At 34.0% G+C, this 23,299-nt stretch overlaps 1 protein-coding gene across 4 annotated transcripts; it reads left to right on the top strand.

Moving 5' to 3' along the window:
* The first annotated feature begins 7,307 nt into the window (after nucleotides 1-7,307).
* On the top strand, nucleotides 7,308-23,194 carry LOC148612523 (nose resistant to fluoxetine protein 6-like). Of its 4 annotated transcripts, none has more exons than XM_088594057.1 (15): nucleotides 7,308-7,978; nucleotides 9,440-9,609; nucleotides 10,838-10,910; nucleotides 12,662-12,734; nucleotides 13,451-13,617; nucleotides 15,017-15,190; nucleotides 15,623-15,719; nucleotides 16,217-16,309; nucleotides 17,749-17,917; nucleotides 18,609-18,688; nucleotides 19,754-19,861; nucleotides 20,521-20,644; nucleotides 21,128-21,314; nucleotides 22,475-22,511; nucleotides 22,955-23,194. In XM_088594057.1, exons 1-15 carry the CDS (start codon nucleotides 7,441-7,443, stop codon nucleotides 22,995-22,997), a joined length of 2,133 nt encoding a protein of 710 aa, XP_088450183.1. In that variant the 5' UTR covers nucleotides 7,308-7,440; the 3' UTR covers nucleotides 22,998-23,194. The 4 variants fall into 4 exon arrangements, with proteins under 4 accessions (XP_088450183.1, XP_088450185.1, XP_088450182.1 ...); XM_088594056.1 differs by having other exon boundaries at nucleotides 7,309-7,978; nucleotides 13,451-13,608; nucleotides 22,369-22,511; XM_088594055.1 differs by having other exon boundaries at nucleotides 7,309-7,978; nucleotides 22,369-22,511.
* Nucleotides 23,195-23,299: the final 105 nt, after the last annotated feature.

The following is a 23,299-nucleotide window of genomic DNA, read 5'->3' as shown; positions in this document are numbered from 1 at the left end:
ATGTTAACCATTAGTTTTTGTTTGTTATGAAATCAGCCTATTCATTTTGTGAAAACTTAATTACGATGGCTTTGTTTTTGTTTTATATTGTTTTTGTTTTGTTTTTGCTTTTGTTGTTTTATGTTTTGTTTTGCTTTGTTTTGTTTGTTTGTTTGTTTGTTTTGTGTGTGTCTTTCTTCTCCTTTTTTTTTGCTAAAGTTTCATAATCAAAATGTAATTTATTATTAATGCCACAATTCATTATTCACAGACAATAAATCCCCTAGCCTCCACAAAAACCGAAATAAAATAAATATATGGTCCACCAAGTCCATCCTTTGTCGTATGAGTGTTTTTTAACTTATATAATAGTAACGCAAAATTTATTTTTAAAGTTAGTTAGTTCGTTTGTCTTACGCCCATCACATTAGACCTTTCTTTACAGACCAAATTGGTAAATACTTTCAATTTTACCCAAATTTGTGGTGATAGTGAACAGGTGTGTAATATACCAAATGCACTTCGGTTTGGGAACATTTTTCATCTATAATGTTTTATACCAGTTGTGATTACCGTGCTTTAAATGCACTTTTTAAAAACATGTGTGTCTTATATATTTTGTTGATATGTAAAGATATGTAAAAGAACAATACAATTACTGAACAGTATTATGTGAAAAACAGAGAAACAGACAGTAATTTTTAAGTAAAAAACACAGTTCTTGAGTGTGCAGATGTCTACGCCACAAATAGTTTAGGCAAAACTCTGAGAAGAACTGACTTTGGAAATTATGCAGCTATTTCAAACTTAATCGAGCTATCTAATTTTAAATAAGACCCTACTCATTATACATTTTGGCCACTCCATGCAGAATCTAACTTTCAACCCTACTTCCTGTTCAGAAGACAGTTCTTTTATCAGCTAATTTTAAGTACTTTTCGTATAAGAATCGGGTAAAATTTGTATAAAGTGTGGTACATGAAGGAAAAAAATACAGAGATTTGTTTTGCATTAATTGAGTATTTATACCTGATAATCACCAGATATAACCATCAAAATATTTCTAAAATTTGCCTTTTTTAAGATATTGAGTTAGTTTAGTTGAAATGCACTATGGGAAATGGAGGAAAAATTTTTCCACACTTTTATATATAAACAGTCAAAAAGTATTTACGCCACATATACGTCAGGACAAATTTAAGTTTCAGTCTCTTTAAGAATCAGGTAATGGGTGAAACATGGTATGAAAAAAACCATCATGTTGAAAGTGTAATTTGACTATTTGCACCTTCAGAATCAAGGAAAAAGACAATGTTTATCATATTATGTTGGTTCATTGAGTTATAATTTCATTGAAATGCACTGCACTGAAAACGAACACTTCAAGGGCATATAACTCTGTCAAAAACCTCCATTTTTCTGACATTCTACTGAAAAATTTCTTAGAGAAGCCAGTGATGCAGAGATTAAATAATGGTGTTTTCAAATAGAGAAAGTGTCCTTTGGTGATATTACATTGTCAAAACGGTGGAGTTTTGACATGCATGTTTATGATTTTTCCCATTTCACCTGATTCTTACAAACACTAAAATAGCTTTTCAATTTCTTTCCAGATGTATTGAATATATTTGAGACAAAAAAGACTAAACTGAGAATCAAAGAGTGAAGTCTTCAAAGTCACTAATCGTCAAATGTTCTATGCTACTGAGTTTGACTTGCTTCCAACATCCGAAATGGCACGGATGTGATATGCCCTAAAACCGGATGACTTCCGCTATAATCTTGGGTCCCTTGATATGATTACTCTTTCGCAACCGTGATAACCCGAATGTTTTATTTTTTCAATCAAAACAACTGGTTGCCAAGAAGTCCGGGTAATGTTTTCGTTCCACAAGTTTCTCTCATTTTGTAGCAATCCTTGGGTTTCTTACCCTTAGGCTATTGACCAGGGAACCAGATTAAACAACTGGCAATGACTTTATATATGACAATTTTGGTCAATTTACACGAGCCCTGTGCCTGAATCGAAAACTGGGTATGTTCAGTGCTAGCTGATCATTTCATCTTTTAATGTAAACTTCCCATTCTCATACAAGCAACAACAAAAAAAACACACACACACGTAGAACATTCGTAGAACATATGTGCATGAATTTAAGAGGTACATTTTGATCACGTACAAAACTAGAACTATGAGGCTATGACGATAAACACGGCACCGATCAGCAGCATAATGTGGAGTAGTTAATACAAAATCATGCAAATCATATGCAAATGTAAAGTACTGAAATTACGGATGCAAAAAGTCACTATTATTAACGACTTAAAATGATGTGCCACCTATTGCCCGATTCTTACACATAAAGGTACTTAAAATTCAGCCTTCATAAATGGGGAAGCATTACGATGGCACCTAAATAATATAATCTAAACAGAAAGTGTCATGGAGTGTTGTTAGACCTTCTTACAGTGACTGGAGAGAACACTTGATAGGTCTAGTTTACCCTACCGGTGCACCTGGTTTCTAGTGAAGTCGGTGATGTTTATCATTATCATCATTTTGGTTTTTTTTTATGTTTTTATGTTTTTATGTTTTTAAGTTTTTTTTCTGTTTTTTTGTTTTTTTATTATTTCATACTCTTTGCTGTATATGGATCTATTTTCTTTGTCTATTCATTATACTTTGATTATATTCTTTCTGATAACCGTTCGAATCATGGTTCCATTGATTCCCTTTTCAATTAGATTACGACATTTATAATATGAGAAGCGACGAAACCCTGTTTTTTTTTCAATCAAAACTAAGAAAACAAAAACAAAAACACCTGACCATCTTTACCGGTAGATGAATAATTTGCATGATTTCAGCTCTTTCATTTGGTTTTAAAATATGTTTTTTAAACGAGACAAGCACTGGGATGTCCTCAAAGCGGGAAACTGTCATGGTGGTCCTCCATTTCCGCGACGCCTGCTCTGTAGCAATTTTTTTAGAAAATACAGTGGCCGAAAATCCCTTTTCTTTGATCTTGTAAATTTTTTGGAGGTCCATCGTATACTAAATCCTTAACTTGCATTTCAAAGTATTTTGGAAATTCTTTGCATTTTGACTCCATTTTACAGTTCCTTTTCGTTTTGCTCCGAAAAGATTAATGACTGTCACAGATGAATATTACAATTTTCTATCAATAATTCAATATCATTTAGTTTTCATTCAATTTTATTCTGTCAGTAAAAACACTGCTTAATATGGACATAATTTCTTGTGTCCATGATATGTTGTTGCTTTCTAATAGAAATTACTTCTTCATAGATTATTGTCTATCCCATCTTCCCGCTTCCCCCACTTCCGAGATCGACAATTTTAGGTACATATTTTACCACGGGTACCTTTTCAATGACTTGTTTCATTACTACCCGTGGTACTTTTTTTAGCGAGACTACCGGAACCATTCTTTGTTCAATAACTGTGCGGTATCCTATTGGTCGTCTCTGCTGTGGTATTTGTGGCGCTATAGATATAATTCCTGTTCCGGCCACTTCCGGTAATAGTTGAATGCCTTGAATAACATTGTTAACAGCAGTACGCCGAGGTTTAGCTTCCTTGTACCGATATACACCTCCCCCTTGAGGTCGAATTGATATTATGTTAGGTCGTAGAGTTCCAGGGAATTTTGCTGCGTGTCTGGTCGGGGTTTGACGCACATTTTGTATTCTATACGAATGTCGTCTAAAATTGTCCGTTATCTTTGCATGCGCTTTAACGTTTGATGCAGGTGGCAAATGGACTACACTGTTCTTGCCAAGAATAACTGGTCTACTTTCTCCGTCTCTAAAGACGGGAGAGCTCCCATGATCCCATCCAAGTGCCATGATGTGGTACACGCATAATGATAGTATCATAATCATTAGCATATTGGTGTTGCCTGAATACAGAATAGTACAAAATCATATATAAAAAGTTGCATATATCTAAAATTGTCTGAATAACTACGAGTAAGTGGAGACAATGATGTATATGTACGTGCGTGTCAAATTCATGATACTAACTGATTAGTTTAAACATATTTCATTTGTCAAATAACAAAAAGAAAAATATATATATTATAAAAGGGTCAAATGTTGAAGGTCTGTTTTTGAGACTTATGATACAATAAGAAATCGTTTTGATTTTCTTCCATAATCAAATACCGATTAAATCCTAAACGATCTCAGTGTATATATGTGCATTATGTTAAAATAAAAATGCTTTCACAGCTAACCATAAAGTACGTGTTTGATATTTTTATTTCTTAACAATCACACAGAATGGTATGTAAGTCTCTGCATGTGACTTCGTTGCTTCACGAAAAAGGTCCTAGTCTACTATTTTGTCAATTATAGAGCCTTGAGTTCAGTATTACAGCAAAACATCTTTTTGTGTAAAAAATTACAATTTTCTATTTTTTACATGATTAAAGTATTGAGAAAAGACATTAAATAGAAGGTTTTGTATTGTAACACAGCCTTCCAAGGTCCAGGAAGTTAGCAATAAAATGCAGATCGGTGTTTGGATATACGTTCTATATCGGAAATTCTGGAAAATGAAACTAGAACGAGACTAAAAGACCTTATATCAATGATCATTTTCAATAATTATCCCTGCATACAAATTTTGCAAGATGTTGGTATCAAATCATTTAAGTTGTCTTAAATTCATTTTTTTTGCTCCTCATTTACAATAGGTTAACTGTCTGGTAGGATTCTCCAAAGTGAGATATAAGATTTATTTTCAAAATTACAACGTGAAAAGATAAGGATCTAAGTATTTAGCACATGCCATAATACTTCAAATAAAATTATTTGTCTTCTAGACTATACCAATCTTATCATGTAGTGCTGTAGTTCAAGCAAATCAGTGTACTGAAATTTAGCAAAATGCTTTCTAAAACGGAGAAAAAGTAGTAATATAAGAGTCCACAATTTTGTAATAATTGTAATCTTACCAATTCAGAGCCACTACTCTCGTGTATCTGGACAGTTATCTGTGAAACGTGTTTCTAATGGTGCATATAAAAACTAAATAAAAAGGTTACGTATCAATCAACCCAATGATTTGTTTCGTAAAAAAATCGTTCGTATGTTTAAATGATCGACTAGCTTGACATGCACACATCTAAGACATATACACACGATGCGGGAGAAGAAAGACTATTGTGGAAATATGGTTAATGATCTGAGACAAGTAACGTGCTCCTTTTAAATTATTATTTCGACAATCCCACTCAAATGTGAATATATTTACTTATAAAAATCAGGTATAGTCCCTGGTTTGTTTAGATATCGGTTAGCGGCATTGCAAACTATTTTTTTAGGTTACCTCAGTTATGGTAACGCTATGATCATTGTAAAATCAATCCTTTAAAATTAATATTGCAGTCAATCAGTTCAAGACTATTATCAGAATATAATAGCATTAAAACCTATGATTTTTCAACACTGTATACTTCTATTCCCCATATTCACTTAAAATCCCGACTAAAAAACATTATACATCATTGTTTTTCCGACAAAATGGTACACCTAGATATAAATATATAGTTCTTGGTAGAGAGATTCCTCATACTTTGTAAGAAATAATTCCAAATAATCTTCCAAATACCACGACAATTACAAATACCAACGTTACGGATATTACGACAGTTCAGACAAATTTTACAGAGATTTTAACAGTTCCACCGGAAGTGACGACAGAACCGCATGCAACAGTCTCTACTCCAGTTCAACTGGAAGTTACAGAACTATGTATAAATCAAACAGAGGCTTTGATTAGTGGAATTTCCGAAAGACAGCAATGGTCTTTACGGAGTTAGTATAAATATATTGTGTATGCACGTACATGTTACTAAAGAAAACAGTAGTTATGGTGATGTTCATCAATACATATAGCTAAATCACAGACACATTCATATGTATTTCTAACACTGAAAACACGGGGTCAAATAGCATTGATTTCTTGCCATGAAAAAATCATAACAACTGAACCCACGATTTGAATCCGTCTTTTCTAATATTTTACAGTTCTTTGGTCGCATTCGTTCTATTCAAATATTATGTTTGGTTGTATATATGTTGATTCACAATCAAACTTAAGAGCTGTATCAAGCTCGGATGTCTATACCGCGGTCGTATCAACCTGCGTCTTTTATCACATTTTATAACGTTATAACATATACTTTCTGAAATCAGTCAACTTGGTAAAGAATATACAGAAGAAGGTGTTTACAAAATGCTGGAATTTTTTAAACATTTTTGTCCAGTGCTATGGACGCGTTTTTCAATAAAGGGTCGGCATTCCAGTGATAACAAATTGTGCTCCTCTACTTGCTGACCTTCTCCTTCACTCTTGTGAGGCTGACTTTATGGCTGATCTGATCCGAAAGAAAGAATATCGTTTAATCTCAGTTTCAGCAATATAGATGACGTATTATCTTTAAACAATCTTAATTTTGGGGATTTGATACATCGCATCTACTCCAAAGAACTTAAGATAAAGGATACTGCAGACACTGTGAAGTCAGCCACATATCTTGACCTACACTTAGAAATCGACGGTAAAGGAAAACTATTGTCCAAAATTTACGACAAAGGTGATGACTTTTCATTCAGAACTGTCAACTTTCTCTTCAGTTGGTGGCAATATCCCTTCAGCACCTGCGTATGAAGTGTTCATATCACAACTCATACGTTATGCCAGAGCTTGCCGAAACTACGCAGACTTTTTGTATCGCTTCTGGAACAGGGTTATGTTGCTACAAGATTGAAGTCATCACTACAGAAGTTTTATGGTCGTCATCATGAACTCGCGGATCGTTACGGTGTATCCATCTGCGCCATGAAAACTGATTTGTTCAACGTGTCATAGTTTTCCTTTCCTCTTTCGTCTAACCGGACGACTTTTTATGAGCAACTCGGCGGGTGGTTCTAGAAAAGCTGAGGACGCTTACCCTACCGGTGCACTTGTTCCATGCTCCCAGTTTTTTAGTGGAGTCCGAGTTGCTCATTTGCTTTTTGTTACTTTGTATGTAGGGAATGTCCCAGAAATAAATGTATTGACTTTAGCAGAACCTTAAGTAAAATGGCGGGAAATATTTTGCAGAAATTGAATGACCACTTGGCGGTTATCACCGGCTTTGAATGTGAATTGTTATGTAGATTCCTAACTATATAGTTGAAAATTTCCCTTTCCATCGTCTGTATTATTCTAATTTCATTCTAGTTTTTCACACTGTATTAACTGATTAAAAACTAAAGGTTAGTGATACTACTTTATAAACACACAATAATCAAATTCATTATCTAGTAAGTACATGTATTCCAACACAATATTCTGACGCATTGTGTAATGATCATTACTGATTTGAAAGGATAAAAAACGATGTTTTATTTGCAAACAATATATTTCATGTTCAATGTGACGTAGTCATGGAATACTCTAAAAAAATATTTTTTTGTTGTGTTCTGTTCAAGACTATTATTGTCCAAAGCGATACAAAACTTGTGTACTCTGATATGTTTCATTTCGAGAAGACCAAATTCACAAGTTCAGATTCATCTCGTGAAAGTTTGGATTTGTTAATTCAACAAATAGACGAAATAGCAGTAAAATTTAGTTCTAGAACAACTAAGTTTGAGAAACTTCCATGGGAAAATTTCATCAGGAGCTTCAGCGTCACTTCAGACACGGACCAACAGTCATTTTCATTCCGGAGTTCAAGTGACGGGCAAATACTCGTACAAGCGACTTTGTCAAATACCAGGACAATTACAAATACCAACGTTACGGACCTTACGACAGTTCAGACAAATTTTACAGAGATTATTTCAGTTCCACCGGAAGTGACGACAGAACCGCATGCAACAGTCTCTACTCCAGTTCCACTGGAAGTTACAGAACTATGTATAAATCAAACAGAGGCTTTGATTAGTGGAATTTCCGAAAGACAGCAATGGTCTTTACGGAGTTAGTATAAATATATTGTTACTTGTATGCACGTACATGTTACTAAAGAAAACAGTAGTTATGGTGATGTTCATCAGTACATCTAGCTAAATCACAGACACATTCATATGTATTTCTAACACTGAAAACAAGGGGTCAAATAGCATTGATTTCTTGCCATGAAAAAATCATAACAACTGAACCCACGATTTGAATCCGTCTTTTCTAATATTTTACAGTTCTTTGGTCGCATTCGTTCTATTCAAATATCATGTTTGGTTGTATATATGTTGATTCACAATCAAACTTAAGAGCTGTATCAAGCTCGGATGTCTATACCGCGGTCGTATCAACCTGCGTCTTTTATCACATTTTATAACGTTATAACATATACTTTCTGAAATCAGTCAACTTGGTAAAGAATTGTAATAGTGTTTAATTATGAATTATGACAATATATTGCTACTGTACCCAAAACCTTATACATCATAAAAATTATAAATATTATTTTGTGTCCATGACCCGATGTCTGGATTTCCGTAAACGATTAGTGCCCCTCACCCCCCCCCCCGAAACCTTCTATTCCTATGCCGCATGTTAGGTCCAATGAAATGCACACAAAAGTACTTTCGGTAATAAATGTTCGAAAATAATAGGAGAGTAATTACAGATGAAGTTAAATCATGTTTGTCTAGTTCATTAAGTCAATAAATATTTTTGAAAGATCAATTTTCAGGACAATTTTGATTCATTAAAAGCAGTAATTTAACAAGCAGACAAATTATATCCAGTTTATGGAGCTCTGCAGGTACAATATGTACATGTAAGTGTTCGTTGAATAATAGTCAAAGCCATTGTACTTTTTAAACAAGTTTTGTACTACTACCTCATCACGTCTCATTCAGGAGATCAATCTGATTCGTTCTAGTTATTGATCCATTAATCGTACATCGATCGTGTACACAGGGGCGGATCCGGGGTTATATGAAGGGGGTGTGTAATTACGAGTACATGTATCAGTTTAAAAGGAAACCAGATTGTGACATATTTAATGAATAGATATGATAAATTGTCATATTCAAGACAATATTTAGCAGATTACAATAGTTTTTTGTTGTTGTTCTTTTTTCCTTCGAAAAGTGGGGGGGCGAACTACCATTACATCCTCCCCTGACCCCCCCCCCCCCGGTACATAAAATACAATATAAAAAGATGCTCGGTATTTGATATTTTCAGATGTTTTATTGGTTTGATATGAAGTTGAATTTAATCGTTTCTGATGGTAATCACCATTATCATTAATGATGAATTAATCTATGAATTTTATTGTCAAAATTTTCCATAATTATTTAATTTCATTCTAAACCTAAACTTCAATTTTATTTAAATGTATAATATACTTTTAGGTTCATTGGAACTTTCCCGTCTAAATTTGGTTTGCTCTCAGAATATACATTGTATTTTGCTATTCGTGTTTAACAGTGTTGGATGCAATGGGTAAACCTGGCTCGAATATTCTTGGTGCTATTCCTGTCGTCACGTGGGTCGGAGACTACGATGAGTGTGTAGCAATCGAAAACAAAACGGTTTTTAATGGAATTCCGTACAATATCAAAGGCAAATATTGTTCAGCAACAATGACAGTTGGTATAGTAAGTACTTGAATGAATGGTTTCAGAAAATGCAAACGATGAATGATATGTATTGTGTAAATATTCTATACATTTAATAAACAAACTGTAGCATGTATCTATTGGTCGTGACCCAGTGACGGATTAAGAATTTCCGAAATGGGGGGAGTGGCTTTTGTTGATCCACTTCAATTATTTTTTTCAATGTTTACTGTATAAGTGGAGCTCGGACCCCTTCACCCGTTCGGGACTTTCTATGGAAACTAAAACAAACAGATTTTTAAAGAGGTTACATTACCATTCATGAAATTATTAGTGTATATAGAACATCCACAATTACAAAATTGACAATTTCATATAATGTTATTGTAAACTATGATTTTGAAACATAGTAACGAGGGAACAACTGATCAATCGAGTCCTATATAAGAAAATTTATCAAACAAAATTCATACGCAAGTTCAAATCCTTGAAAAGGTGACTGTGTCAATTTTAACGATTTTGATTGGTGGCAATGTTATGCTGCCCATTTGTGTCTTAGTATTCTGGAAATAATGAACGGTAATGATAGCGGGACGTTTAGCACTGTAAAACCTGGTTTTACCCACCTTCCATTTTGGAATGTATGTACTAAGTCAGGACTTTTGCCAGGCGCGTAACTGAGGCCAAATTGAAGTGTAGGCAAAATTACGGCAGGGCATCTGGAGGCCGCTTAAGGCCCCCAGCAGGTTCAGGGAGGCAAAGCACCCCCCCCCCCCAAGCGCTCCACGGAGATAGCGTTTTAGAGCATCATTTATGCCTCTCCTGGATGTATTTTTAAAAAAAATGGCAAAATTAAGTGCAGGCAAAAGCTTTTTTGCCTAACGGCAGCTACGCGCCTGTTTGCGGTGGTTTCCAACTTTCCAGTTTTTAGTCTGATATTGACATTTGTTATACGAATTTTCCCTAAATTGACTTTTCCTTTTGACTACTGCCTAGATTTTATCAGTTCAGTGATTTTGATAATTATAATTACTCTTCATTAAGAGCTCAGGCCAGAATGAATGAAATAAGTACGTTTTTACTCTTTCATTGTGACCATATATGTATATATCGGTTGCCTCAAAACGGTATACATAGTACTTTACATTTGTGTCTGCAAAGTCAAATAACTGAGTTAGAAGAGGTTTTGTACAAATAAAATCCATTTTTGGATACAACTTGATGTTATGTGTATATATATTCGTTTATTTTTTTTATCTTATTGCAGGCATTACTTTATATCGGATTCTGTTTACCTAATGGCTGTAGTGATATAGATAGCACTAATTTAATAAAATCAGGTATGTCGCGGCTAGCGAAGTTGATCAGTCAAAGACTTAAGAGTCATAAGCATAAATTTAAAGCTTAATGATATCATCATCAATTATCATTGACTGCAGTTGCTAGTTGACGATCATGCGTGACATGACATGAATTTCTGCAAGGAAGGACTTAATTCGGGTAATCCAGCAATGCTAAGGATTGTCTGACCTATGACCTATTTCTGTAAACCCCTAGTGGAACGAAGGGCTCCTACAACAGTCCTCCATCTATGTCAGTATATAACTGATCTCTTTGCCTCTCCCCATGACAGGTTGCATGACATCAGCTCTGTATCAATCGTCCGCCTCTAGGTGGTTGTCTGTCGTCCCTTCCTAATCTTGCCTTGAGGATTCCATTCTAGAGATTGTTTCGGGAAGTTATTATGTGGACGACTTAAGATTCCTCCGAACCACCGCCATTTCCGATTCTTGATGGTATCTGTTTAAGGAATTTTTCCAATACGCTCCCAAAATCTACATTTGTGACGTTTTCTTGCCATTTGATTTGAAGGATCTGTCTCAGACATTTGTTGATGAAGAAATGGAGATATTCAGTTTCTTTGTATGCCTCCAGTGTTTCCATGCCTCAGATCCATAAAGAAGTACGGACTCACGTTGGTCTTAAAATATTCTGTTTTTGTTTTGTTTTGTTTTGTTTTTTTAGCTGATGTTTTGCTTCTCCCGATTTGTTTTAATGTTACATTTTCCAAGTATCGCCTTGAGGTCCTCGTCAGCGCCACCGTTTTTTAAAACAATACTGCCAAGATAGGTGAACTTGCTGACATCTTCGAGGGGTTTATTAGCAAGGGTTGTTCTGGGCGTTTATTTTAGGGACTTGGTTTAATTAGACTAAGTGTTGATAATCAATCAAGTTGTTTTGGCTGTTTCCTGCAAGGCTAATCTTTTCTCTTGGCTATGCTGGAGGTTGCACATCATCCTCGAGATCTAGATTTTCTAACTTGGTAGTTAGTGACCATTTAATTTTGAATACCTGTATATGTGTCAATGAGGTTTTCATGAAGTACATATATTAAGCATGCACAACACTATCTCGCGGTTAAGACAAAAGGGCCTTTTGAATTTTGAACAAATAAGTGATCTCTTTTATGTAACTTCTCTTTACTAGCAATTTTAGACTTTAACAATTTGTTCAACTGTTTGGGTAAAAAGATGTGCAATTTATGCTAGTACTGCAAGTAACAGTTACACACTGTGCACGAATGAGTAAGATAACACATTGCAATCTGCAGTAGTGAACCATGGCTTTTTTGCACTCCAAGACTTACACATGACAGACACAAGGCCTACATGTTATATTCCACGGTAACAAGGAAAACAAAACGTTATTCCGTAATAAATCTTTTACTAAAACCAAATCTGGGGTGGATCTAGAAATTTAAAAATGGGGAGAGTCTGGTCAAAACTATTTTAAAGAGACAATTCTAGGCTATTGCCCTTTACTCTCACAATCTTAACAAAATTTTTACAGACTTGAATTAATCTAAAAACACACCTATAAATTATAAAAAGTAAAAAGAAATTTAAGAAACGCAGCGTTTTATGATACAAGTTGGACTTAATGGTGTCAACTTTCTGTTTCTGTAGGAGTATTTCAGGTTATATTTCGTATTGTGAATTTACTTTTGGTAAATGGTAAATTGGTGCTGTTCTAGAAAAAAAAACACTTGTACATATTTTTTAAGCACATATATTACTATAATTTTTTGTAGTTTCATCCAAGGTTGTTTCTGTGACGTGTCAAGATCCCGATATACCACTGGATACAAGAGCAACTATTGTGATGTAAGTAATGGCTGATCCAGCGGATGTGCTTGGGATCCACACTCCCTCTGGACCACATGCATTTCCAGTCAATCGGATCTCCTCAGACTTTCTCTTTATTTTAAGTTTAGGGGAAATGGCCGAGTAATTGCGATTGGTTTGACGTTGCTTTAAAATCAACAAGCTACCTATCGGATCTACTCTGCCTTTCACGTTTACACATGAAGTTTCCTGTGGGTAACTCACAGCTACATATTTGACGGTTAAATTTCTGTAAGATGTCTTTCTTATATTTTGTATTTACAAAGAAAAACCAAAACGAGATTAATTATCAAATTAAAGAGGTTTAAAGGAGTTTCGATAAATGCCAATATGTAGGTAAAAAAACTGAACCACGCGATTTGATTAAAATTATGACAGGAATAGTTTATTTCGGTCGGGGATAGTTTATTCCACCGAACTTTATATTGTATTTGATAATGCGAAACAGCTTTCTTTTCGTGCAATTCATTCTCAAAGATGACATTGAATCATGTCGTCCTTTTTAAAGCAATATGTTCGGTAGTCTTAATTTTCACACTATCATTGACGGACTTGAGACGAAACGCTCAATAAAAGAAAAAAATACGAGACAAAATAGTTTGCTGATTTTTCAATTTAAATGCCGTATTAAAATTGTCTTCTAGTATATGTATTTATGATTCACAAACATTTTGTCATCTTTGTTTGTATTTTAGCGTTGTTTTATGTGTTTTTATGGTTCTCATTGTTATTGGGACAATATATGACGTGCTAGTCGTGCAAAGGCCAAGCAGGTCCAAAATTGGAGATACCGAGCCTATTATACACAACGGCGAAAATGAGCCGTTAATAAATACAAGAAAAGTCAATTCAAGTGAGCCAGGTATAATTATATTTCACTTCCACAAAAAATCATGCAAGTTTTAAATTTAAATTTTGATCTTCTAGGCCACCGTGAAACCCTATTCGTTGCACCTCCACTTCCATAAATGATTCATCACTCTCGTCAATTTTTAAACTTTTTGACAGAAAAGAAAGTCCATTGAGCTCATTTTCGTAGACTAAAAAAGTTTTTTTGCGTTATAAAGCGGAACTTACACGTAATAACGCGAAACATTTGCGACATAACGCGAAACTTATGCGTAGATTTACATAGTGTACGAAAATGAAACTTTCGCGTAATAACGCAAAATACTATGTATAATGAAAACGCGCATTTTTTTTTTCAATTTGTCTATCCTTTAATTGAAATATACGTAGCAGTGAAATCCCTTGCTGCCATGATGGTCACATGAATAAACTTCTCCTTGAAAGTGAAAGCATTTTGAATCGACGACAAGCAAGAACCTATTTATCGGCCGCCATTTGTTTTATATCAAAGCTTCATGGTGATTGTACCCGAAAGGTTTGGGATACCTCTTTGACGACTCCGACACTGAAAACTTCAGAGGCGGATGTGTTCATGATTTACTGGCTAGTACGAAGAGGGATAACTCAATCTCGTTACCTCAATGTATTTCTTTGTTTTGGTGTATTGATTATATACATGTGTTAGTAGTATTTTATTTTGGTATTTTATTGAATAGGTTGTCTTCATAGCATATTTCATGTATTTGGGAAACTGTTTTGTTAAACGCGTCATAGTTTTCCTTCCCTCTTTCGTCTACCCTGAACTTGACTTTTTATGGTAACTCGGTAGGTGTTTCTAGAAATGCAGAGGACGCTTAACCTACCTATGCACCTGGTCCATGCTCCTAGTTTTTGGTGGAGTCCGAGTTGCTCATTTACCTTTGTTACTTTGTATGTATTATTTTGGTTACTTTATGTTCTTTATTTTATATGTCTGTCTTCCATGTTTGGTATTTGTCCCTGGATTACATTCTTTTAATTTCTGCTATAATCTTGGTTCCCTTTATTACTCTTTTAAACCTGTTTAATCTGCAACATTTTTAACTTCGTAATTCCTGCCTCTTTAAAACTTTTTTAAATTCACAAATTTATTATAAATAATTATGAAAGCATCGAAGAAGAAAAGGCACAGAATTCTGCAGCGGAAGCGCAAGACTGACATGACACTTTTGTCATTAACAAATTCCTGCCGTATCAGGACTATTTCGGATCAAGGACCAATCTACCAGTCTAAGTAATTCTTGACTTCGTTACTGCTTTTTCGAGAAATATTTAATTATATGAAAGAAATGATAAGTGGACATTGATTTCTCGTGGACCTCTGTTTTGTTTTATTTTTATTATTCAGTATCATAATTTCTTGTTTATTTAAGGTATAGCCGGCAAATTGGTGCTTTCTTTCTCCCTGTATACGAACATTAGCAAAATATTGAGTACCCAACAGGGAGCGGGCACTTTAACATCTATTAATGGCATCCGTTTTATAACGATGACTTGGGTTATACTCGGCCATACTTTGATATTTGCCATACAATATAACAGTGTAGGTAAGTATCCAGTATGCTTTTTTGTTTTATTGAACGTTACCTTACATTTCAAGGGAAACAACTCTTACTCATTCCCCAGTATTCAGATAGAAATTAAATTTTAACAACCAAGTATATTAACTTACTGTAAATGTACCCCTTTTGTCTATTGTCTGCCATGGGTTGGTCCAGAAATTTTGAAAAGGAGGTCTCCGACCCAGAAAATAGAAAAGGTGGAACCAAGATTCCCACTTTGTTTGAATTTCGTAAGGAACTGTACATATATCTAAAGTGTCCAATGCAGATTAACACCACAGGAAGTGACAGTTCAATCTGTTTTTATTGAAAGTGCTGAATTATTACTTTCTAACATTAACAATAAACAATGACTGTTTTTTATTCAATCGACTTTCTTAAGATCCTTCTCATCACGAAAATATATTTCCTTTTAAGATAACTCCACACAATGGTTGCAAGACAGGCTTAGCAGAATATCATTTGGTCCTATATATAACGCTTTCCCTGCTGTAGATACGTTTTTTGCCTTGAGGTAAGTCTATATCTAAGAACCGCTTCTAAAAGTTAGAATCTACATAGTACACACGTGTCTGAACTATTTCTGGCAAAACAATATCTGTGAGTTCTACATTAGTTATGTTTCACATAATTCTATACTCTTCAGCTGAGTCTGGTAGTTCTATCCTAGAATCGCCAGACACTAGCTCTTTTACACTAAATTTTATTTTTGGTAGAACTATACTAAAACAGTTTTCGGAATTTCTAACATCTGTATTCAGAATGAATGCGGAAAATCATGACGAACCGAGGAATTATACCTGATCTTCATAACTACAGAATTTCAGGCCAGATGCAAGATGCTAAATATGTTGCTATATTTTTACACATTATGAACTTCAAGATAACTCAGCTTTCTCCTACTTTCTGAATTCATTCGAGACTTGTTTTTGACACCAGTATACTGACCTATCTAGAAACGAAAACAAATCATTTGTAACCTGTGATTACTAGATGCGTTTCTCCTTTCAGTGGTCTGCTGCTAACATACTTGGTAATGAAGGAACTAAAATCCAAAGACGGTAGAATGAATTGGCTGATGTTCTATTTCCATCGATTTTGGAGGTAATTGTCTAAGTTTACTTCATTTATACTTTTGCTTGCAAAATGAATTGAAAATGAAATACGGCAAACTTCTCTGCAACACTATCAACATTGTTAAAATGTCCTGTAAAAACAGTTACAACAAAAAAACTTATTACATCATACAGTCGTTAACCTTGTGTCGAGAATCGCACCAGTGATCTCAGGTTAGCGTGCTTGCCTCGAGTGCGGGAGGTCGTTGGTCGAGTCAAACCAAAGACTTGGCAGTCATTGCTTCACCGCCAAGCAAGCGGCATATAAGGGAAAGAATAGCGAGTGGTTGGCTCGGGTCGGAATACTGTGTCCTGTCGAGGTGGAATGCCTACCTGTGGACTACTGCTTCCGTGTTAAGCATAATAAAGATCCGACTGATCAAGAAGAAAGATATCACACACGTGTACTATGGAGTTTCAACAAGGAAGCTAGTTATACATGTATATATATACATATATATTGTTTAAATTCAGTACATCTAAAATGTATAGCCGAAGTATAGAACATTCACTTAAAATGAGATCTACTGATTCGTCGCATAAATATATACCACTATCTGTTCAGATGACCCTTTCTGATTCTTCAAGATTTCCTTTTTAATAATGTTTCCACAATCATGAAAGTAGAAATCTGATTGATTGTTACATGTAAGAAAGGTACCAGTTTGAACAAAAAGTAGGATTGAGACGCTTTAGATCATAAGGCAGTGTCTAAAAGGAAGGAATGATTATTAAATACCAGTCCACATAAAATTCATACAGTACCAATGATAAAGTGATTCATGGTATAGAAAAAAAAAACACCAAACAAACGATGCTTTTTCACTCTATATATGCTACACAGTCATATAACAATAATCATTTCTGCATTCAGATTTGCGCTTTTTAGAAAATCATACATTTATCTCCCACTAAAATTAACCAAATGAAACAAAATCAAGAACGATGACTCCAGGAGAGTGCAAATTTCATGTACAATCTATATAATTTTTATCTTAATAGGGCAACATCCAAATGAAAAACTATAACTGGTTATGTGATCGCTAACTGTTTCTGAACAAGAAATAAAAACTAAGTTCGGTGGGTTTTTGACATGCACGAATCACCTTCTGTCTATTTTTTTTATAAAGACTGATATTTACTTATTGACTCAATTTAAAATAGACTGGGTTTGGAATAGTAGGTAGATTGTCCAAACTTAAAATGTTTTACTAGACCTTACGATTTATTCCTGTTCGTAAAACAAATAAAAATCAGAGGGGCTAACTTTAATTAGACTCTTTATATATAGTAGAGACTTTCTATAAAATGGAGAAACTAACGCTTCCGATTTTTTTTTCCAATTATTGATATTTATGTCTACAATTCAAACTTTCAATTACTTTTAATGAAAAGTGCACATTTCAAACATAAACATTTACTTTTCAGACTCACTCCACCGTATATGTTGATACTGGTGACGTACGTTTCCCTCTTTCCGTACATCGGGAAAGGTCCTATATGGCAGCGAGACGGACCAGAAGTCAACTATTGTAAACACTCATGGCACCGTAACATCCTATATGTCAATAATTTGTTTGTTGAAGGCTATGACATGGTACGGTGTATGGTCTTGTAAAGTAAATCAAACTGATTTTGTTTTTATTTATGTCCTTTTTCAGTACGATACGGGGTTCTCTGTATGTGTTAAAATGTCAATATCAGGCAACCCTCGAGTAAAAACCTATGTGTTATTCTATATATACAGAATGAAAGACAGGTAAATAAACGTAGTAAATAATTATCATATGCTTGAAAAAGATTCCAACTGAAAAAAAACGAGAGATCTTCTTTCATATTTAGTAAGCTAGGCATTTAATGTTTTGACTTAAGTACTTCTCCGTCTAAGAATCAGGCAAAATGTGTATAAGGGTTGGCACATGAAGAAAAGAATAGACAGCGATTTTATTGCATTGTAAAAGTATTTATACCTCATAACCTCAAGAAATTACCGTCAAAGTGTTTGTAGAGTTTGCCTTTTTTAAGATATTGATAGGCCAAATTTAGTTGAAATGCACTATAGAAAATGGAGGGAAAAATTTTCTGAACTATTCCCTTATATAAGCAATATAAAATATCTATGTCACCAATGCTTCAGGATAAATTTAAATAGCTTTTCAGTTGTTTTCTAAATGTGTTTGAATATGTTTGAGGCAAAGAGACCAAGTTGAGAAAAAATGACGTGCCACTCATTGCCCGATTCTTACACGGAATGACTCTTAACTTGTTATAAATATTTTTTCTTTTAGTGTATGGGCTGGTCATGGTATTTGGCGAACGATATGCAGTTCTATATTATTAGTCCTTTAATCATTCTACCTCTATACCAGTGAGTACTGTTAATGGATTTGTTTTTTTTTTCACAGATTCTATCAAGTCGAAAAGAATTATAAGCGATTTTGTGTTCACTATTTTTCGCATTTATCTGTCCAATTAGAAAGATGCGAAAATTACTAGACCACAAACATTTACAGTACATTCAATATGGGACGGAACTTGTAGGGAAGGTATATATCGTACGCCTCGAAAATAAAGACACAAAGTTTTATGTATATGAATCACATTGTCTGCCCGTCCGTCTCGATGTCCTTTTGTCTACACATGCATAGAAATTACAGTAGAGAATTAAATTGATATTTCATTTAATCAAAGACTTGTGCATTTGAGTTCAGGTCTGGGTTTCATAAAAAAAATCTAAAATTTACGATCTTGTTTTATATGATACGTTTTTATATTATTGACTTTTTGTAGTAAAAACGTTTCGGCCACATGCCTTCTTCAGTTTCTTCTCTACATCTTTGTCAGTTTGATATGTTTTTGATACTTTTTTTTTACCATACAGAACTACAAAAAGCAAAAATGAAAATAATGAACTATTATCATTTTTTTTTAATTCTCCTATTGAACCCTTTAGATACGTTGCAAGAAAGTTTGTTACATGTATAATAGCTCCGTACATGTATCTTGCTTGTGAGTTACTATTACATTCTACACAGCAAAAATTGCATGTTTTCATGTGTTTTAAAACACCTGGAAATATATGTTTAATATCAGTATGGTAAAAGTATGTTTTGTGCTTTCAAAAAATACATGAAATTATATGTTTTCCAAACTTATATGAAATCCAAACTCTTTTTTGTAACTGTAATCTTATTGAAAACATATGGACACCATTACATGCTTATTTTTTAATGGTATCGTAACTCAGCAACACATTATGTTTTTAATGTTTTTCATGTAGGTTCTAAACATATAAAAACATGTTATAAACATAAATTATTCATGTGTTTTCAAAACATATGAAGAACTGTGTACATTTAGAAGATATAATTTTTTAACTTATAGTTGTAGAAAGCTACATGTACTTAATAAAAATCTTAATATTTTGTTAAAGTTTTCATCTTGCTGGAGTTGGAGTTCTACTTTCATTTCTCATAGCCGGTACAGTTGCCTGTGGAATACTCACTGCTAAAGATGACCTACCCGCCAATATATTTGATGGGTAACTAACCGTACTGATGTTACTTTTTAACTACTTAAAAATCAAAAACGAAATTTAATTACAGGTTATGAAGAGGCTTGGAAATGTTTCGGTACAAAAATGTTTTAGCAAAACACGTGAAAGTAATGAGACTATCAAAGGAGTCGATCGAGAATGTTAATATTTCATTTGAAGTTATTTTTAATGTTTTTGCCATATTTTTATTTGTTTTGATTTGTAACAAGCTTTCTGATTGCACAGCGAACGAAGTTATTTTGTATTACATGCTTTGGTACTGTGACGACATTAATATCGATTGGTCCGCAATCCGCGATTCAAATAATCCCAAACAAAATAACGTTTTGGTAACAATCCATTTTTTAAATATTTTGATTTGAATCCATAAGATTTTAAACTATAAAGAATGTTTCTTATTTATGAAATAACCTAGTTTGGACCAAATTTTCTTCCGAAGTACATTATGATATTGACAACTTTAGCTCACATTTGTGCACGCAGCATCTATTTTTTACTTCATCACCAACTGACAGGAGACTTTCAATATACAGAAGCATTTATGTGTATTACGAGCCTGTGCAAAATTTAGGAATTCAATGAAGTTAGGTCAAGTTTGTATTAAGAGCCAGGTTGGGTCGGATTTGTGTATAATTTTATTACAGGGGAAACAGCCAGAAATTCTTCAACGAATATGTCAAACCCTGGAACAGAATAAGTCCATATCTGATTGGAATGTATACCGGATACCTACTTTATAAAACTGAGTGTAAATTCCGATTGAATAAGGTATTTTTATGTATTGCATGTAAACCACGAAATATGACTGCAATCCTTTTATATGGTGCAGTGGATGAAATTTTATTAAAAGTACGGTTTGCAATGCAATAATGGCATTCATTAAATGTTTAAGTCAGTAGTTCGGGGTATAAATTATAAATGAAATGCATTGCGTTGCAATTTAATTTAAGACGAACGAACTGTCACTAAGAACTCACATTGTCAATTTCGTAAGTTTTCTTTTCTGACCATGATCCATTTTTCAATTTTGCCCGGTTCTTTTAAATTCCAGCACTTAATAATGACGAATTTGGGTATGTAAAAACCATGTCATTTTGGACGATAACATTTTTTAAAAAGTTGTTCACAGTTGCAAATGCAAAATTGATTCTAAAACATTTATATGTTTTTTCCTACTATATGGCGCAATAAAATTTTATTTTGTTCATGATTTCTAGTATAATAACCTTATTTATTTATATTTTTATTTAGTATATTAATCTATTGTCCTGGATTGTCTTCACTGCATTAGCTTGCACAATTTTATATGGTCTACATGAAGACGTAAATGGACACCGCTTGTCGACCGACGTTGCGTCGCTCTATACCGCAACACACAGATTTGTGTGGGGAACCTGTGTATGCTGGGTGATATTTGCATGTGCGACCGAAAATGGGGGTAAGATGGTCTCAATTTAGAAATTTAGCAAAATCGTCTGGTTTAGCGGGATTAGAACTATAAGCAAGCCTAAACAAATGCTAATACTATCCTTTCTTTCTATCGGAACTGTCAAAATCTGCAAACGAATACCTTGAAATCATTCAATATATCACCTTCAGGACAGATCCAGGGTGTCAGGTTATGGGACGTAAATAGAATTTAAAGCCGAACATAGCGAGGCAAATTTTTTGGAGTAGAATTTGTGAAAAACCAAGATTTCATGCATATAATATTGTTCCCAAAATGAATCCGCGCTTGACCTCTTGGTAGTAGAACTTATTTTTTTTAATATATATACATACTTTATTTGTGTTACCAAGTCATTCCTGCACTGGAATGCAGTATACATATGCTGAGTTCTTTACCATTTAAATGTTTTTATCAGATTTTATGTGCAATTTTAAATAGTATGGTAGAAGGGGTTATCGGTACAATGTCTCCGTTTCAGGGATGAACAACACTATGTCCACGCTTTGGGAATTATTGGCCTACGTCCACGTTTTAGAATTGTCTAAACTGCAATGTATATCTCTGTTCAAGAGGTTATCGAAACTATGTCTCTTTTTTGTGCATTATCGACACTATGTCTCAGTGTTTGAGGGATTTTTATCAATATTATGTCTATGATTCAGGGATTATCAACACTATGTCTCTGTTTTATGGATTATTGACACTATGTCTCTGTTACAGGGATTATTAACACTGTGTCTCTGTCTTAGGGATTATTGGCTCTCTGTCTCTGTTACAGGGATTATTAACACTATGTCTCTGTCTTAGGGATTATTGGCACTCTGCCTCTTTTACAGGGATTATCAACACTACGTCTCTGTTTTATGGATTATCGACACGGTCTCTGTTACAGGGATTATCGACACTATGTCTCTGTTTTAGAGATTATTGACACTATGTCTCTGTTACAGGGATTATCGACACAATGTCTTTGTTTAAGGGATTATTGGAACTATATCTCTGTTTTGGGGATTACTGGCACTAATATGTCTCTTTTTTTCAGGGATTATCAACACTATACTTTCATGGAAAGGATTTATACCATTGAGTCGACTTACATATTGCGCCTACCTAGTCCATCCAATAATTATATATTTCTTCATTTTAAGGAGACAAAGGCCTATTCATTTTTCGGACACTGAGGTTGTAAGTATGACACAATTGAGTGATACGTTTTATTGACACAGTAGTATTTTTTAACGTAACTTTAATACAGACGAATAATTTTTTTCATTGTTTTATTTGGACCTCTTAAATTACAACTAAGCTTTGTCGTCTTTAAAAATTATGTTTTTGACATTTTTTTGAAGATTTGTTTATTGTTAAAGTTTCAACGCATCCTATAGCTATTCCTTCGAAATATATCGTGACAACTCTTTCTTGGCCAAATTATGTCATACTATTGTTTCCTATTGCAAAGCATAAAGTGAACCAAGGAACAATAAAACAGGAGAAATATATTATAGAAGTAGATATGTTATATCCAATATGTATGCAACCTGAAAAAGAATCACACACGGGCGTTACATTTTTCTGTGAAGTTGAATTTGTAATACTTGTTATTGTAGTTATTTTTTTTTTCGTTTTAGGTTTACGAGTTTATTGGGCATCTTGTATTGTCATTTGGTGTAGCTTTTATTACCTCCCTTGTATTCGAATCTCCGATGATGGGTTTAGAAAAGGTGCTTTTAAAACGTACAGAAAGAAAAAGATGAATCTAGTATAATGTGCACTCATAAGAAATAGGCTTTAATTGTAATTACAAAACATTGTTTTATGTTAAAGTTTAAAATGCAAGTTATTCATTTGTACAATAAATCTGATCTTTCTGACAGTTGTTATTTTTCTATGTGTCACATACCGAAAACTCGGAGAACTTTGCAATATAACGAATCCATTACAGGACGAAAAACGTTCGAATATTTTCTATTGTG

The sequence above is a fragment of the Perna viridis genome, chromosome 7 (genome assembly GCF_037379345.1).
Source record: "Perna viridis isolate PV_CMFRI_1.1 ecotype Kerala chromosome 7, ASM3737934v1, whole genome shotgun sequence".
Taxonomy (NCBI): Eukaryota; Metazoa; Mollusca; class Bivalvia; order Mytilida; family Mytilidae; genus Perna; species Perna viridis.
Note: the sequence above shows the minus strand (reverse complement) of the source record. Positions and strands in the feature narration are given on the sequence as shown.